The 19,071-nt window shown below is 35.5% G+C and overlaps 3 protein-coding genes across 8 annotated transcripts in view; 1 reads left to right on the top strand and 2 right to left on the bottom strand.

The window, feature by feature from the left end:
- Window positions 1-396: 396 nt before the first annotated feature.
- On the bottom strand, window positions 397-1,867 carry LOC106643471 (RNA exonuclease 2). 3 transcript variants are annotated; one of them, XM_089597394.1, is made up of 6 exons: window positions 1,729-1,867; window positions 1,486-1,545; window positions 1,350-1,399; window positions 1,117-1,278; window positions 752-972; window positions 397-673 (listed from the first exon to the last, which is right to left on the bottom strand). In XM_089597394.1, the coding sequence occupies exons 2-6, from the start codon at window positions 1,487-1,489 to the stop codon at window positions 553-555; spliced, it is 558 nt and encodes a 185-aa protein (XP_089453520.1). In that variant the 5' UTR covers window positions 1,490-1,545; window positions 1,729-1,867; the 3' UTR covers window positions 397-552. The 3 variants fall into 3 exon arrangements, with proteins under 3 accessions (XP_089453520.1, XP_089453521.1, XP_023246617.2); XM_089597395.1 differs by lacking the exon at window positions 1,729-1,867 and adding an exon at window positions 1,674-1,712; XM_023390849.2 differs by lacking the exon at window positions 1,729-1,867 and having other exon boundaries at window positions 1,486-1,667.
- Window positions 1,868-5,880: 4,013 nt separating this feature from the next.
- LOC106643478 (uncharacterized) lies at window positions 5,881-8,006 on the bottom strand. 2 transcript variants are annotated; one of them, XM_089597347.1, is made up of 4 exons: window positions 7,739-8,006; window positions 7,523-7,587; window positions 7,064-7,389; window positions 5,881-6,887 (listed from the first exon to the last, which is right to left on the bottom strand). In XM_089597347.1, the coding sequence occupies exons 1-4, from the start codon at window positions 7,785-7,787 to the stop codon at window positions 6,155-6,157; spliced, it is 1,173 nt and encodes a 390-aa protein (XP_089453473.1). In that variant the 5' UTR covers window positions 7,788-8,006; the 3' UTR covers window positions 5,881-6,154. The 2 variants fall into 2 exon arrangements, with proteins under 2 accessions (XP_089453473.1, XP_014214120.2); XM_014358634.2 differs by having other exon boundaries at window positions 7,064-7,587.
- A 2,906-nt stretch (window positions 8,007-10,912) lies between these two features.
- Src64B (Tyrosine-protein kinase Src64B) overlaps window positions 10,913-19,071 on the top strand; it is a 78,211-nt gene continuing 70,052 nt past the window's right edge. For all 3 annotated transcript variants that reach the window (XM_089597251.1, XM_089597250.1, XM_089597249.1), the window contains exon 1: window positions 10,913-11,766. The gene's annotated coding sequence lies outside the window, so the exon portion shown is untranslated. The remainder of the gene's footprint in view (window positions 11,767-19,071) is intronic.

Genomic DNA, 19,071 nt, shown 5'->3' with positions numbered 1-19,071 from the left:
TACATATATACATATATATATATATTTTTTATTTTAATGTTAATGGAAAGGATTATTGATTTCTCACATCAACGTTTCCAATTTTCTGTTGTTACAATACTTATAGTTTATAGAAAGGGAAAAAGATGTTTACTTGACAATTTTTTTTTTTCTTTCGCAATCTAGATACGATTGATGTCAGTTTTTAGGGAATGGATTACTATATACTTACAGTAATCGATTTCAAGGTTTTCGTCTACATTGAAATCAGTAAATTTTTTAATATTTCTTTTATGTATGCATGTTCAGTGTATATTCTACAGCTTTGTACATTGTTTTTAACACATTATTACAATAACTAGATGACAAACGTAAAGCTGAGACATTTTTGGAACTCATACAATTATAAAAAGCTTGTATTTTTTTAGAATAAAATTATTAACAGTCATATTTACTATCCATACATTATAACTGCATTTCAAAATTTTTTTTTTCTTTTTTATGAAAATAGATTCATTGATTAATTAAAGTTTTAACTCATTTGTGTTTTGTACAAAAATATTCTTAAAAAAATCATATAAATATATTTTTTTTGTAATAAGACAATTCTTCTATACTATCCTTTATATCGCCAAGAGCTCTATGATCACCCGTTTTTCTTTGTTTTTTCTTTTCAATCTTTTTGTTCCACCTCCTGTGAAAATTTATTTCCAAAAATTAACTTTAACTCCATGGGGGACTTGAAAGAACTACAGTTAAATGGTAATCTTACTTTGCTAATTCATTGATTGAAGCAACATCGATGACATCATCACCCAAATAATCATACACTTTAGGCATGTACCTCTGAAGAAATGCCCTGTCCATATATAAGCAGTTTCCTGCCATAGGGCAAGTCTTGTGTGGAACATACCTTTTTAAGAATATGATTAGTTTTTCTTCAGCCATTTGTTCATCGTTTATGGATTTTCTTGAAGCATCAATGAGTCCTGTCTGTGAAAATTGTTGATTCAAAATATTCATCTCTTTACTGTTTGTAATAAAAACTGTTTCAACTCATAGAGTGGTATGAACAAATGAATATATGATACAATATTTTACATTTTGAGCATAAAGAAATTTTTTTTGTCAAATTACTTTTTTGTGTTGCTCCTGACACCAGGGAATCATAGACTCATAGATTGATTCTGATTGGTTAATAACTATTTCAAACTCATCACTGACAATATTCAAATTATCGTCAGTAATGATGCTTGCGAGCTCTAAAATTCTATCTTCCAGCACATTGAGACCAGTCATCTGAAATCATTTTCATAATATCATAAGCATGCGTATTTATACATGGTGAAATAAAGCAACTTATTACATACCTCCATGTCAATCCATATTATACGATTTTTATTCTGTTCCGTTGGACTAGCTGTCGAAAAAAAAAAATATTAATAAAAAATATATTCATCACTTGTAACGAGCATTGCAAATACAACAATGACAAGCAGTACTAACCCATTTTCCATTTACATAATGTTTTGCACTTGTAAATGTTACACTTTATAAGTTTCCTCACTGAAAAATTCAAATGTGAAAGGACTTTGTTCATTATCCGAATAAAAACTGTTATACACATGCACGGGCGAGCATAGCACTCGTAATCTTTTATAAAATCTTAGTTAACAATTTTAAAGAATATGTACAATTTATCCCTCATTTTTACACCCACAAGTAGACTCCACTTTGATAAAAACTAACCTCTATCTATGTGTTTGAGAGGACTCGGCGGCTTTTGGCTCGAGAGAGAGTCGAGTGCGAGAGTTAAGTTGTAAGTACAGGGAGGGCATAGCACACGATACTCTGATGTAAAGTATGTATTTACACTGTATCGACATTACTTATTCGTTAATGCAGGCCGTAGTGCCGTTGTGCCGTGCATACCTAATAGATACATACATACAAAAATAGATAAGTGTTGGTTTGCTGATCTGTTGAAATATGAAATAAATATGTATAGTAATTACTAATGAAAATTACGAATAATGTCCCTCTAATACCCCCGATAGTCACACCACCGCGACCATCGCCAAAGTAAAAATTAAATCAACTTAGAGTGCTCTATTTATTTTCTTTTTTTTTTTTCATTCACCTATTTGTACGTTTATAAAAAAATTCTACAGTGGAATCACCGCCATTTTTTTCATTGGAAAGAGCGAATTTTTATCTACAAAAAGAATTTACGAAACCACTACTACTTCTTTATAAATGATTTATTTTTCATTTCCAAGCAGAAATAATTTTGTTTGATAAGTTGGTTATAATTATTTTTAAAAAAATTATAACAGTTTTTATTTTCTAGATTTGAGACAAGTATAGGTAATAAGACTTCTTCTCACAATTGTCTGTCACAAGTTGTTATTAAAACTTTTAAATACTTATTATTAGTTATGATTTTTTTTTGTTTGCGAGATCGAACGGTATACAACTGTACCTATAAGGATTATTATTTTTTATTATTTTTTTCTATCTGATATAAAATATTATATTGACAATTATTAATAGCTATTAGTTGTTTTTAAATCTTAAAGGTCAAGTATTAAATAGTGATCAGTAATCATAAAAGTTGTTTTTAGTTACTACTTTTTTCTATGTTTCTATAATGACATTCATGACGAAAAAAAAAAATAATAATAACTAATAATAATACTTATTAAACTTTATTATAGTTTCAAATCTGGACTTTATAAAATATTACTATTAGTTATTTTATTTTATTTTTTCGTTACTTAAAAACGAGCAAAAAAAATGTATGCTTGGGTTTTACCGAATAAAAACCTGTTTTTTTTTGAGTGAAGTTATTTAGCGTACCCGACGACAGCCTATGGGTATAGTGCTGATAATTTTCATTACATTCAGAGCAATGGTCTTGTCTTGTTATTTAAATGGCTTATTGTAATCCAATTGGGTACCTATTGGACTCCGTTTTTGCGTACCTAATTTGGTACCGTTTTCATTACTGCAGACTACGACGGCACGGTATTAACATACAACAGTTATAATGGCACATACCTATGAACAAATCGCACAGAAATGCCGCGAGTGGGAAAAAGGCCCTTTCCTGAAGATTGGCCGAAATAGGCTTTTTTTTAGCGCTCGGCCGAGATGAGACCTTTCTTGAATGAAATCCAAAATGGAAAATTTCTCGTTTTATAGCTACCACTGAGCCATTGTAAGCTTTAATGTATCCGTAGATCGTTCATGTACATGTTCCTACTTTTCGCCCACTAAAGTCTGTAAGTACCCTCCGAAATAGGCAAGAATCAAGACATGGAAGGGTGAAAGGCAAGATATGATTATATACGGAAATTAAGTCGTACTTTTTGCTCGTGAGCACACTTTGCGCCTACAGTAAGAAAAATGGTAGTTTTCGTCACCAAAGTGCCATCGCCTCTGGGGCTCTCTTGCGGCCCAAGGGTTCGTATAGAGTTATAGTCCCGGTCGGATGACGCTTACGTGCCAAACACTATTTTTCCTACCGAGGGTGCTGTAACCCACCTGAGATCTCAGCTGAGATTAATTAAAAAACATTTACGCTAAAAAAAAAAAAAAAAATTAAAAATTTATTTCACTGTATTCAAAGTTGCCCCGTTGGTGTTATCATTAGGATGGTAGATTGAAAAACACATCGATAAAGGTGTTTTATGTCTATTTTTTAAAAATGAAATAAATTTCTTCAAGTCTCAGGTGGGAAACGTCCAAATGTCATGAAAAACGTCCCAAAATAGCACGAAATTTGTATTTTAGTAATTGCCAACCCAACTTAAACTGCTCAAAAAATATTGCCACCCACTTTTACTGGGCCGTTTTTTCTTAGAAATTAGTGTTTCGTACCATATGGGCGCAAAGAGCAACTATATACTACACGACTCGAGCACAAACAACAACGCTGGCGCTCAAGTTTGTACTTTGTACCTATTTAGGACGTCGATAAATCATAGTTTCAAACAAATGTTTGCAATGCAAGGTTGATTATATTGTTTAGTACAAATGGTGATATGAATGTATAGTGTTACGCGAGAAAGAGCATAATATCGTGCGTAACAATATAGCTAATTGAGGGCTTAAAATGTGGTTTTTCAATGCTACATTATATTCGTTTCGAATAAAACTTCACCTCGCTTTTTGCGGGCGTTGCTCATGGTTTAATTCATCTACCTTCTTGAATATAGAACATCAAAGCAAGTTTAACTAGATGAGACCATATCTGCTTATGGTTCATCTTCTGATCATCTAAAATTTGATACATAAGGGACTCTGCATAATTTTTAGCCCCAGTCCTTAAAAAGTGTTAATCCTGCCCTATAGTTTCAAGTAAAAGTCACTGTCACTCGTAAAAAGGTCGGTACTGCGAGTTTAGATGGCTTATTGGAAAATATCTTTCCATTGAACTTGATAATAGCTGGGGTGTGCTTGAGACACTTGCTGCGCCCTGTAAATAGTATACCCAATAGGATGGATGACCGAGTCGTGTGAGGGGAGCTTTTTTGCAAGGGGCCCGCACCAAAGACTCGCGTACTTGGGAAAAAAGGAGGGTATTCACGGGAAAAAAAATAAGGATAAACTTATTTAAAATTTTTACTATTCTAATGGGTGTTATTGACGGTGTACTCTAAATTTTTTTTTATTCCTGATAACTTCAGGCGTCACTTTTTCACGAAGTAGTTTTTTTCTTATTTTTCTCATCCATTGACTCGTCGGTATTCAGACTTTACAATTTCATCACACTCTTGATTAATCATACCACGACTCGTATCTTTTGATTTCGTATTAATATCTTTCTTAACATTGCTATATAGTAATAGTTCTCAAGGTCTTCTTTGGCCATAGCAGTAACTTCTTATGTTCTAAATCTTTGTTACGATGCTGCCCAGCTTTTTTTATCACGTGCGAAACTGAATCTGATAAATTGATTATGTTAAGTCTGAACGTTCCAAGTAAATAATTATGCTTCACTATCGTTCGTTCTCTTTGAGAAACATCAATTTTCACAGACAATTTTTTCCCATTATTCCTTGCCATGTATACCTTAGCCACTAACTCTCTTACACATATTAAGTAACATATCCAATAGCAATAAATCAGTAACATTTTCAGAGTTTATAGCAGCTTGGATAGTTGCACCTATGGCTACGACTATTCTCATTTGGTGGAATCTGATACTTATTATTCCTAAATACTGCGACGCAGGAATTGGTAATCCCCAAATCAATACCAATTGGTATTGTCTGTTTTCACTCTTGATGGGCTTCAGCATTTTCTAATTTACTTTTATCTTTTCGGCTGCTTACATATTAATGTGATGTCTCCATCGTCATATTCTACTTGTTATCCTTTTTGAGTGACTTACTGTACGTTTAGTTACATTTTGATCAACACTTTTAATCTTTTCCTTCACACTTTGAGTTTGCAATGCAAAAATATTGAAATTACCTCCCTTTACCTATCCACTCCCAAAACATTTGAAACTGAATTACTCAAGAGAGGGGGGGGGTAAAACTAAGTCATCAAGCTCTTTGTAAGATAGTACTTCAAAAAAATTTAATTCTCTTATAATACTTACTGAAGTTTGTTTGAGACGCAAAACGAACCCCAAGAAATATTTCCACTTGCAATATTGGCTGACCAATGTTTTTATTAATTATTGTTTTCAACCCCTAAAAAGAAATTTTAAAAGCGTGCTCGATCCCTTTTTTTGTTGTCCTCATCACCCGCTCGCCACTACTGTTCACCCTATTCTCGAGTGATACTAGACGTCAGTACCATAGTATACTCAAGGATTAGGAACATCGGATAAAAGCGTGAAAAACGAATAAAAAATCCAACATTATTAAAAAATATAAGAGTGTATTTTGTGATCCTTAAATATTATTTTTGTCTTAAATTAAAATAGTCGGTAAAAATTAAAGGTCTCGCTATCTTTTGTACCCGCAACTTTCAACGATTTCTTATTTTATAAATAACTATTTAATAAGTAAGTGACGACATTATTTGTGGGAAATTACATACAAGGTGTGGCCAATAAGTAACAGGACCGCGCGCACTGTAGTACTGGTGTGGCAGATTTACCGGTACTCATATGCATTGTAGATTTCAAACTTATTGTTTTATTCAACTGCGGTCACTCTTAAAATATTTTTTCGTAGAAGCTCGTAATTCGCCACGGTGACTCCTCACTCTCCCACTCTTCCGAACTTACGTGATCAATATTATCACTGTCTAACTTCGTTGATTCAACATTTAAAGCTGATTCATTTGAAATACTCGTGGCCTCGTCACTACACTGACTTTCACATAATTCCGTGGATAACTCGTGTGCTTCAACTTCCGGACAAAAGGAGGTGGGAGCCAATATGGTTTTTGATTGGAATTCAACAAATTTTATGCGTGTAGGAAACCACCGTAGCAACTTACTTCTTAAACTACACTGTGTGTGAATCGGAGAATTAAGAAAAGCACAATGAAATAATGCTTTAGTCTCTTGAATATATTTGTCTTCCAAATGTGAAAGGAAAAACAACTTTTTCTCATTCACGACCCTCTTCCGTATGAATGAGCGGATGGTGTTTTCGGCTTTCTTAATTAAATTATTTCTTATGTAATTTTTCTCATTTTTATGGCTTAACGTCAACCGATTACTTTGAATTATGTAAGTAGATAAACATGGTTTGTGATACAAAACATTGAAAGTTCGACTCCTATAGTACTCCAATTTGTTCAGAATGCAGACGTCTTTGAGAATCGTAGCGCTGCGTTCAATCGTTTCTAATACTTTGCCATCCTTGGAAGTGCAAAGACGACCTTTTTTTTTAGTGGTTGTCACATTGCAAAAGAAGCAGGCAGATGTTGAATCTCTGAAACTAAAAGAAAAGTTGTACTTATTGTACAGGTGGATGAAAAACAGTAAGTAATCGTAAGGGGCTGTTGTCGACAACAATAGAAAAAAAGTAAGCACATTGTTAGAAAACTAAATATTAAAATAATGACTCAGGAGAGCGGTAATATTACAAATTATTGAAATATTTGCATATCAAACCTTCTGTCAAGCGGCTCGGCTATGAGAATCTCGGAGTTAGCTAAATCATAGCCGTTGACAACAATACTTATTGGCTGTTCTACAGCACTCTCGACATCAGCAGATGAATCAGTATCACAGGGTCTATCTGTGGCTGACGCGGCATCAACTTCTGTTAATACGTCCACTGCCGGAGTATTGTCTTCCACTTCAGGTACAGGACCTTCTCTTTCAACACATGTACTGTAGTCAACGAAATTCTTTGGGTGTTGTATCTCCCCATCACTGAGCTGTAACTCGTACTCTGTCAAATATTTTTTTCCAATCGAGTTGACGTTTCTGTAGCACTGAGAATGGTAATATAGGTCTTTGTCAAACGCTTCAGGCAAGATAAGGTCACCATACTTTAATTGTAATGTTGCTCTGATGAAAATGGCATGCTTGATTTTAGTAAAAAACTTATTGGTGCATTTTTTCAACCTTGGATCTCCTTGAAGGCAAAGGAAACACTTCATTTTGGAAGAAAGCCTGTCTCAAGAGATAATCTACAGTAAAAAAAAAAACCTTAGTTATGTTTAATTACATTCTGATCAATATTAAAATAAGTTATAAGAAAACTAAGTAAAATCCGTACTTTACATACTCACTAGCTAGCTTATAATATAATTCAATAAAATGTTTTGAAGAAAAACTTACCAGAAAAAGAGGTTAGTTGCACTCGCATGTGAATTAAATATGAGCTCATTGGTGACGAGTATCAACTAATATTTGAGCCTGCTTGACAATTCCGAAAAATCACTAAAAATTATGTGACAAAACATATTAACACATCAAATAACACAACACGCATAAGTGCGCGTTTAAATTTTATCATTCATTCCATAATTAATGCAGCTTGAACTAAAACCAGCTAAACCTAAATGCGGGTCAGAGATACTTAATCCACGAAAAGTGTTTTCTCATTTCAAACTCATTTCACTCTCACCAGAATTGAGGAACCTTATGATTCGTAGAGATCCAAAATATTTCATATTGCCTAGTGGTAAGGAGTTGTGTGGTAATTAAAGTTGTGCCATTTGATTTTTTTTATTAACCAGCCGCAACTTACACCAATAGATAGTTACTAAAAAGTTGTCATGTAAAAATGCCATTTGCGGCAGGATTAGAATGCATCTTGTACCCGAAAATCGACCTCAAAAAATATAGATATTGTATTCTTATCGATGATGTTATCTATAATGCCTCATCTATTATCTTATAAGATATCTATGGATAAATATTATAGATAAGATCGGGTAGGTAGTCTATGTTTTTGAAGGTCGATTTTCGGGTACAAGATGCATTCTAATCTTGCCGCAAATGGCACTTTCGGATGACAACTTTTCATTTTCTATCTATTGGTGCAAGTTGCGGCTATTCAATAAAAAAGACCATATGGCACTACTATAATTACCCCATAACTCTTCACTACTATGAAATATGACCGAAAGATAGATCTCGGATCTCCACGAATCATAGGGTTCCTCAATTCTGGTGAGAGTGGCGGCACTGGCGGCTGGTTAAAATTTTGACCGCCCTTCGGCCTCAGCTCTTGGTCTATAATATAATAACGTAAAAATTGGTAAAATAGTGGACAAGGTAGAAATTTCTAATACTTAGCCCATACCGGACACTTATATTCTCGTACCCATATGTACCTGCAGATGTCATTACCGGGACTCTGATAGTTCGCGGCAAAGTACAGCACGATGTTCACGAAGCCGCGAATTTTGAATTAAATTATTTTTATGTTCAAAAGCCAATAAAAATAATTTAATTCAAAATTCGCGGCTTCGTGCACATCGTGCTGTACTTTGTATAGATAGGTTATTCGACGAAAAAAAGGGCCGGAATGGAAAAGCACTTGAAATGGATTTTTAATCATGGCAAATATTTTTTTTTGTATTGTTTGAGACCAAAATAAGTTAAAATTTTTTGAGCCTTGCTATACCTGCACAAGGTAAATTGTTATGACTTTTTTATTTTAAAAAATAGAAGCTGTACGGGGTACGGGCTCCTATAAAATATTAATATAACCGAGATAAAAGTGCTGACAATAAAAATTTGACTTATATAAAGATATACAAAATTTGTGTGTATACAAGTCGATACTCTAAAACTAAACGAAGCTACAAAGCGTTACAGGATAGCGTTTTTGGCGAGTCATGTGGGCTCTTAGCAAAAAAGGGCGTTACGGGCTCAAAAATAGATAGTAACGCATTAAATAAAAATTAAACTTAGCCCTTACGCTTACATCCTATATACAAAACAGCTGTATTTGAACCCGTCAATTTTCGAGTCGATACTTGAACATCTCGCGAAGATATAAGCGATTTTTTAGCATTACGGGTTTTTTTAAAAAGGAGCGTTACGGGCACTTATATAAATGCGTCAAAAAATCGAGATTGTAATGCACCAAATAATTATTAAGTTTTGCCACTGCACTCATATCATATATAAAACAGATTTAATTTTACCCATTTTTTTCGAGTCGATAACCAAATAGTGCTTTGAAAAGATGCATGACATTCACTAGAGTTACGGGCTCTTAGTTTTTATTTTGGGGAAATAGACTTTACAAATTCGCGAGCTTGTAGCACTGGCGTAGCGGGATGAAAAATCGGAAAAAATTCTTGCAACATCCTCAACCTTTGTAGAATATATAACGTTCGAATTGGAACGCCCAATTTCAATTACATGCATTTGTGAGAGCATTTTCCGTTGGAATGTTAAATTTGTCAGTTTTCGGTTTCGAAACGTAAACCCCATAAATTTTTTTTTTCCCCACTAGGATAATTTTTTTTGTCCTCTAAAAGCGTGAAATACCCTGTTGTTTCGGTCCAATAAAAACCAATAAAATTTTACAATGGAATTTTTCTATTAGTTTCTTATCGGTATTTGCACCCGTAAATCCAAATAAAATCCGAAATGGTTAAAAATAGATTTTCTATATCATTTATTATAACTAGGACATGATTGAACAAAAATAATTTGACAAATTTATGTCATACCATTCGGATGGTAACATCAAAACGGGGGGATTAGAGTATTTTATATGTAAATTGAAAGAAAAGTTAGTTATTAATTTTTATTAGAATTTTGTAAAAAATACTTTAGTCCCCCCGTTTTGGTGTTACCATCCGGATGGTATGACATAAATTTGTCAATTTATTTTTGTTCAATCATGTCCTAGTTATAATAAATGATATAGAAAATCTATTTTTGACCATTTCGGATTTTATTTGGATTTACGGGTGCAAATACCGATAACAAACCAATAGAAAAATCCTATGGTAAAATCAATGAATTTTTTATTGGTTTTTATTGGACCGCAACAATAGGGTAGTTAATTGTTTACGTTAACCTTAAGATCCCTCGCCGTAGAGTATTAAGAACTCCGTATTTTTATTCCAGGTGTCGTATAACTATAAATGTATAGGACACGAGCTCGTAACGCTTATTTAGTCCCTTATTTATCCTCTTACCCAAACGTTGTAATTGATACCCTTTTTGGCGAATGGTCCATATATTATATACTTACACTTGACGACTGTGCCTCTGCGGCGCTGCATCATCACATCTGCAGCAGCTGCTTCTGCTACAAGGCTTGAACTGAAACCACGGCGCCGACGTCGCTGACTGTCGGGTGTGCTGTGCGCGCTCTGTGCTGCTCTATACCTATACTCATCTTCGCTCAGCTCCATGCTGATATATATGTAATAAACAAACGGTAGCCCCCCGAGAGCCTCGAGCGAGCGGGCTCTCCGACTGTTGCCCTGCTGCTCCATCAGCTCCATTCTCTGCTTGAGTTCAGTCGTTCAGTCAGTCTTGGCTCGCGAGAGGCGTCAGGATAGGTGAAGGTTTCACGTTAACAGTTGCAGTTGATATCTATCGCCCGTTTTCGTACACAACACACAACTCCAAAAGACAAGTCAATGTACTTACGTGCAAAAAAACAACCAAAAATAAACAAAAGAAGGACGGTGTGTTGAAGAGATAAAAGTATAGAGAACGATGTGTACAAGTACAGTATATTGTATACTTAGGTGCAGATAAGAGAACGAGATAGATTATTGGGACTATAGGTATATACTTATAGACGAGAGAGAAAGGGTCGGCGACTTTTGCATCTTGTGTGTCGTGCACTGTTCACTGCCTGGCTGCAGTCAGTGTAGCGCCTAAGCGCTTATACCTTCTCGTTACTAGGTTCTCCCGTAATCGTGTTTACGTGTGTGATATGTGTGAGTGCATGTGACCGTGTAGTAATATCATTGTAAATTATTAATGTGCATTTTATAATTATGTACGCTAAAACGCAGCACTGCTGTGTTCCATATCTACTCACATAATTTATACAGTGTGTGTAAGTTCGTGATAATCCAATCAAATGCTCGTTTTCGTCTTTTTCTGCAAAGATGATGCACTATCACTGATAAATCTCTAATTCTCCACCACATAATATTATAAACTCAGATGTCCAGTGCGGGTGAATGCACGAGGAGTATTTATGTGGTGACCGATATGGTCAGCAGTGCGGCGAAGAGACCATCCTCGTCTTCGAGGAGGAAGTTTGAGTTCAATACTTGTGGCTCGTCCTAGAGTTTCCGAGCGGAAGAGAAAAAAAAGGAGGAGGCTATTGCACTCTAGGATTCGTACACGAGAAGGACTTTCCAAATACGTGGGAGGTGAGTGTCAAAAGTACCAGTTTTGTTGTACTTATGTGTGTTATGCATTTGCAGATATTTATGTTATAATATAAGTTAGATATTATGCCACAGGATAAAAACGGGGGTGTGCGTACAAGTACTTATTAGCATGTATACACAATAATGGTTTAGGTGTGATAGGACAACCTTTTCTACTTTTCTATTGAAAGTTGCAGAGGATGTAAATTCTTGATGCAACGAGAACTTAAAATTTGAAGTGCATGTAAATTTTTTATTTTTTCATAGGTACCTATGTATTGCAGTGCCGTTCTTTCTTTTGTGGCACTTGACATTTATAAGTATATATATAGTGTAGAGGGACAGCTGAAGGATATAGTTAGGGGGTTCGAGTGTATTTGTATGAGTTTCCAGTGGGTGTCTCGTTAAATTTTTTTTCTCTTTATTCTTAAGCATAAGTACCTCAGTACATAATTTCTGTACACCGCCAGCTCACGTAATCAAGAGTGAAGGGGAAAAACAGCTAATCGATAAGAAAAGTCAACATCAGCCAAGGCAAACGGAGTCTAATGGTCACTCATTCGAGTACTGTACGTGTCCAAAGCTGCTTAACTTCTCTGATCGACAAAGCTGTAACTATACTGGCTCATAACTTACTATCTTTTTGTTTAACGATGAACTTCAGTTTCGGCTGTATAGTAATACACACATTTGACGCCAACAGAGATAGAGGAAGTTTCTGTTATATTCAGGGATAGGTATAGGTACATGGGGAAGCCAAAGGGACTCGGGGTCGAGTTCGGGGTGCCGCACCACAGCAGCTGGATTGGCCGGCGCCGGCCGACTGCTACTGATGCGGCAGCCCCTTGACGACACGAGTTTTATACACAAGCGCCGTACTTGTGCATGCATATACTCACTAAATATATAATTTCTTACCTACGCTCAACTGGAGAGGCGGAAAAAGATGACAAGGTCTTGGTTGTTTTCGACTTTTAATAAGTATTGTCATCATAAGTACTTAAGTATCGGCTATTCTTTTCTTGGTCATAACTAGTACATTTTTTTCGGGGTAGGCAGTATAGAACGTTACTGTTTATGCGTTGGTGTTTTCTTTTATTTCTCCATTTATTCGATTGCACAATGTTTACAAAATGTTCCAATAAATATGTATGTAATAAATTATCAACTAGCCTGCAAGAGTATATAAGTACTTACGATGCGAAAAAAAAAAAAAAAAAAAAATCGGATCGCATTGTCGATGCGCGCGCGGGCGTGTAGAAAAAGAAGAGGAGGAGGAAGAGGAGTGTGTGAAACTAACGCGCAGAACAAAGGCCGGCCCGTTGTTGCCGTTTGAGCCGTTCCATTTGTTGCCGGTTATTCAAATTAATTTATTCGATTAGCCGGCCGCTTGGATAGTATTTCATCGTTTTTAAAACTCTCCTTCTTACAGCTCTCCCCTCTCGTTCCCGCTTCCTCGTTCGTCTACGCGATAAACGGGGGAGAATATACGGCCTATTGTTTTGAAATGGGAGTGCGGTATTGTTTATACATGTATGACATATCGCGAGTAGTTATTAATTGGAGGATGACGAAAAAAAAGTGTTGCGAGAATTGTTTTGCGTTTTGAAATTGGTGTACAAGATTGCATAAGAAAAAAAAACGTTTAAATCGTTATCGCGTACAATTTAGTTCTTTCATTATAGTCAAACAATGTCCAATAATAATAATAATTTCATCGAACATTTATACAAAATTACCGATCCTCAGAGCCGCAAAGAAGATGAATCTCGATGATATATACCTGTCAAAACAACCACCGCCCTGTACTTAATAAAGTTTTTTCAAAATGAGAGAAAGTAAAACAAAGAAAGTAATGCAGCCAACCAATGGGGAAGAATATATATAGACTGGTAGCACTCATGCTCGGAAAAAAAGTAGAGGAAAAAAATAGAACGAATGAAGGAAATGGATGGAAGGAAAGAAGGGAGGAAACAGGGCGAGGAGGGGGCTTCATGTACAACTATACATATACACGTATCCTCCTTACAGATGCTGTTTTCTTTTTGAGTCATGCGGAGAAAGTTCGGAACGTGACTATCGGTGTCATGTGCTCAATTTTTTTTTCCTCCTCTCTTTAATTAGTTGCAAGGAGCAACGATCTCTCGAGGCGTCGGCGGAGTGATGGTCGAGCTACTGTGAAATGCACTCCTATATACCTATAGGATATAAGTGATCGCGCACTGCTTACCCAGTACCTCATTAACCGTGTAATTTTCTTTTTTTTCCCCACTTGATTCATATACATTCAAATTAAAACACGCCGTTACGATACGTTACGATAACGGGCTTTATTTCTATCCGATCGATGTAATAACAAAGAGTTGGAATTATTCACGTAATATTAACTTATCACAGAAAAATGCTTCAACGCGACGTTTATTCCAGTTGTTTTTGTCATCTGTTTGGGTTATTTAATGGCACACTCCAAAACAACAACAACAACATCATCCAATGAAGATTAGATAAATGTTCATCAATCCAACTTGTGGTGGTACTGTTTTTCTTATTTTAAAATTATTCACGTGACTCATGACAAATCTGTTTCTATTCCATTGATATTTGGCTCCGTTGCGTCCACACGCAAGTACTCGACAGATTTATAGGCGTTTTATAAGATTTGCTGGACCAAGCGTATGAAGATGTATATACAGAAAAAAGAAAGGGTCAATTGTCAGCGACCACTATACTCTCTGCAATTGCATAAGTAATTACATTAGGTCCCGCATGGAAGTAGTAAGTAAGCCGACGCGACGAGTGAGACGAGCTTTAACGAGACATTGCGCGGTTGAGGGAGTGTACATAATTATACGACGACGATGACCAAATTAATTAATGAATTTTAATTTGCCTACCACACGATACAATATGGTCAAGAACACGTGTGCGAGTAATATTTGTTTATCGTGCATGTTTTTCCTGTGGGCAAGAGAAATATTGTAGCTATGGGCGTAAAATCGAGTCTACATGTATTTACATTTTTATGCTGTATGTGGTGTGATCCTCTCTGTCTCGATATTGCTGTTTAAAGAGACGGGGTTTTTCAAGGATGCACGATCGCTTTGCAACGCAGTGCGGGACGATATTATTATTTTATTGACTATAATCAGCGCGTCCGCGTGTGCTCGTATAGTTTGTGCCAGCACTTTTTTACTTAGGGTCTGCTTTACATCGCTATTTTTCAATTAGGTGCTTCTATCAATTTGTCAGTGTCTTGTTGCGAGTATGTGTGCATACCTTTTTTATTTCATTTCTTTTTTTGCTGGGGGAGGGTGAAAAATATTTTTATGAAACCCAATACCTGCAGAATATTTTTATCTTCTTACACTATAATTGTTTTTTTTTTAATTTTTTTTTTTAAGCAATTAGCAGACAATTTTTGTAACAATTTATGGAAATTTTCGAGACCTATGGTTTCCTCTCGGTTTCCTCTGAACCGATAAATTAATGAAACAAACGTATACACCTGTACTGTGGGCTATCGTGGAAAATTGTGAAAAATGATTCTTTCACTTTTCAAAATAATGATGGAATTGATAAGGAGGTTTTGACAAAACTTGAGCCAATTTTGAATTACCATCTGCTTAACCATGTATGTGAAAGAATTATATCGATTGTTTTGTCGCGAGCAAAGATATTTATAAATACTCCGACGAGTGAATAAAACTAAAATTTTAAAAAATACGATAATATGCGCACTTTCTTTTTTAACCTAAGTCAATCTTTTTGAGAAAAATTATGTTGCATACGACATAGGTCAAAACGCATGTTGTGTGACGATAACAACGTTTTTTCCTAGACATTATTCATCGGGTAATCTAATAATTTTTGAAGCAATGTATCCCCCACTGTATGGTTCAAGAATTCATGAACGAACGTATGCTTTTCAAACATAATCTTCATTTAAAACCATTTAATGACATTTAAAATTATAAACTCATGGTAAACCTGATCACCTTTGCTTGAACAACAATTAAAACACCATCTTTAGTTTTCTCTTATTACACATACGTATACCTGTATATGGGCCTAAGTATATACGTGTAAGAGTGTGTACACTAAGCCCTCCTCCTCCTTTTCAACCCGTATAATTCTCTTTTGATTGAAAAAAACAGGTTCGCTGTACAAAAAAACGAGCAAAAAAACCCAACAAAAGCAAGTCGCGCCACATCTACATGCTATTATACACACTGTATTCATGAAGTAGTTCGCCAAAAGGTTCGACTGCCCATAACATAATCTCAAGTGAAAGCAGCAGCGGAATATGCATCGCCACAGCAAAGCCCACGCGCGATCTCTCGTAATAGTTGTTTGGGATTTTCAACAACATGTTATAATATTGGTGCAGTACACCTCTCGTGCTTATTTGTACACAATAAGACGCACGATATATATAATATCCCTTGTCAAACACATTTATGAAACAACGAGGCGGCAAAAAAAAAAGCTCCACTTGCGCCACCGTGTCGATCGACATCAGATCTACCGAGTCAGCTTTACGGTTATACGCCACGTCGTCGGATCGTTATTGTGCCCGAACGTGTTTTCACATTGGCACACGCATGGAGTTTCTCCTTTTTGCATTTTTATGCCGTCATCGTGGAAACCAAAATTTTATTTCTGCAATCAGCCTACATATTGTATTTATACTTGAAAACACAAAAACCAAATTAATAGCATAAATATATTCAAAAAAAAATTTGTCATCAACAGTTATCAGTTATGTTAACTTTGTTTTTTTCATTCCAACGAAACATATTGTTGGTGTACAACTGTTCTTTATTAAAATGATTATAATGACTACAAGCTACATAGAACCATTTTTTATTTATAGTTGTGTCTACACCTGTAAATGGTAATGTCGCTCCCAGTTTTGTTGGTCTGAAAGGCCGAATTTTTTTTCTCGCGAAAAGCGTTATTGCAGTTTATTACGAGGTGCGTGCGTGTGGTTTAATTGAGGGTTGAGAGCTGTTATGAAGAGGGTAAAAGAGGGACGTTGTTAAAAAGGTGGGCAAAATTATAGTGGCACAACGTCGTGTGTGTCGTGTTGTCGCGTGCTTTGTTTTTGTTATCATTGTTATTCTAATTTTTTTTTTTTTTTTCTTATTCTTATCAAAGATCTTGCGTGTTGTGTTCACATCATGTGCGTGCGTTGTATACACAAGACTGGATTTTATAAATATTTTTATATATTATAAATACATGTATAATACACTACAGAAGCTTTGGCTATGCTGCTGCTCTGATTGCGTGATGTACAACAAAATAATTTCACACGGATGTGTATTTTTATTGTTGGTTTTTGTAGACTGTACGGGGCCATTTATTAATAAAAAGTAGCTTTGATGAGAATAGAAAATTTATAAAAAAAATAACTGTGCTACAGTGGTAAACTATTATTATTTTATCATCTAGTAAATTTATTACTGCTTTTAGACTATTTTTTTGTTTACTGCTGTCGATGGTAAACACCGGGATTTTTACGATCCTGCGGCATGCTGTACGAAAAATTAAATAAAAAGTCCCTAGACAATGGAGGAGTAACGACGACATTATCATTTAAACATCAATTTAATGTGTATGTATATATTTAGGGACAATTCCTTTAATTTTTACAAATACAGCGTATTAAATGCGTCTCTAAAGAATTCCGATTATTCATCTTGTGATTCACGCGAAATAACGAACATTCACATATGGAATGTTTAAATTTAATACGATGGACACGTATACCGACGCGCAACATCAATAAACGAAAATAATCCAACGTCACATTATGTACACTCGCCGTACTTTGATTCGTAAACCACGAAGTTTAAATTCTTAAATTTTTTAATGACAAATAAACATAAAGTATGATTTTAAGATTGTTCAATAGTTGTTAAAATGATAGTTGTTTATCATCATATTTTTATTTTATGGTTATGGTTGTTCCTTGTGTTTTAATACGATAAATTACTTCAAGAATTCAAACTTCGCGGTTTGCGAATCAAGGTACGGTGAGTGTACGTGCCAATATGGCCTTACCCGAGGGTACACGAAAACATGTTTCTTTCCCTTTTTATTTCGCTGTTAAAAGCCACCTTTTTATCGGTGCATTGAGCGCTTGTAACCGGTGCTATCATATTATACATAAATTCACATGCACGCGCTGCACTAAAACGAAGTACACCGCTGCCACGCGCTCAATTTATATATATATATACACGTGTACCGCAAAACAGGCAAATCAAATGGCTCAAGCCGTAGCAGCTTTGCACACGCGCTCTCCTCCTTTTGCTAACAAGATCCTCTCATTCGGTACATTATCCGAGCGATCGAGGTAAAGAAAAGAAAAGTACTCGAGGGAGGGACGAGTAATGGATAGGCCATACAAAAGGAAGAGGTGGGCAAGGGAAAAAAAAGGATTAAAATTCGTAAAAGGAATAATGAAATCGTGCGAGTTAGCAACACCCAATGACGTAGGGAGTTAAGAAAACAGTAAAAAAATAGGTTGTTGCAGATAGTAAAAAGTTCTTGGATCAATTAGCAACTTATCCTAGTCATGCAGTGCTATCATAGTAGTTCTTTTTTTTTAACGCAGTAGTAGATTAAGATTTTCAATTGTTCCATTGATTTTTGCAAGTGTATATAACGATAATCCATGTAGTGACTGCCAAGCACACAATACTAAAAATGACCCTCGTGCGCATTGAGCACTGGCACGAGAGGTAAAACTCATTTGTACAACGTGTAAGTATATCTCATGGAAGGGACAAATTTTCTGTTTAAGCTGAGAAACGCTACAAAAAAACGCAAAAAAAGTAGCTATCTCATAAGCTTTGACCCGAGGCGCCCTCCAACGAGAAATTTGATAACTGTGTGGGCCTAGCATGATATCAGTATATCTGTATAACCGATTACAGTCAAGTTGGTCGGGCATATAGATATACTTACCGATACGCCAAGCAATCAACACATACACAAGTATCTCACTTACAGGCATTTTTTTATCTATACCAAACTAATGATTGAAATTTACTATTAAACAAGCCGGGCATTAAGAGCTCAGTAGCTGCGTGGTTAAATGCGTATGAAAGCTTTAGCTATCAGATATTGAGTTGCCAGGAGGTCCGGGTTCGAGACCAACCTTCGACGTAGTTTTAAGCGGTGTTGGGTAGAAATTAATTAATCTATAAGCCTTAGTCAGTAAGCAAATAGATTTTAATGTAGAATTAAAAACGTAGATTTAAGGTAGAGTAGTAAGACTAGATGTAAGGTAGAACA

Source organism: Copidosoma floridanum, unplaced genomic scaffold (genome assembly GCF_036245765.1).
Source record: "Copidosoma floridanum isolate Cflo_tuat_1 unplaced genomic scaffold, Cflo_Japanese_pri ptg000032l, whole genome shotgun sequence".
Classification (NCBI taxonomy): domain Eukaryota; kingdom Metazoa; phylum Arthropoda; class Insecta; order Hymenoptera; family Encyrtidae; genus Copidosoma; species Copidosoma floridanum.
Note: the sequence above shows the minus strand (reverse complement) of the source record. Positions and strands in the feature narration are given on the sequence as shown.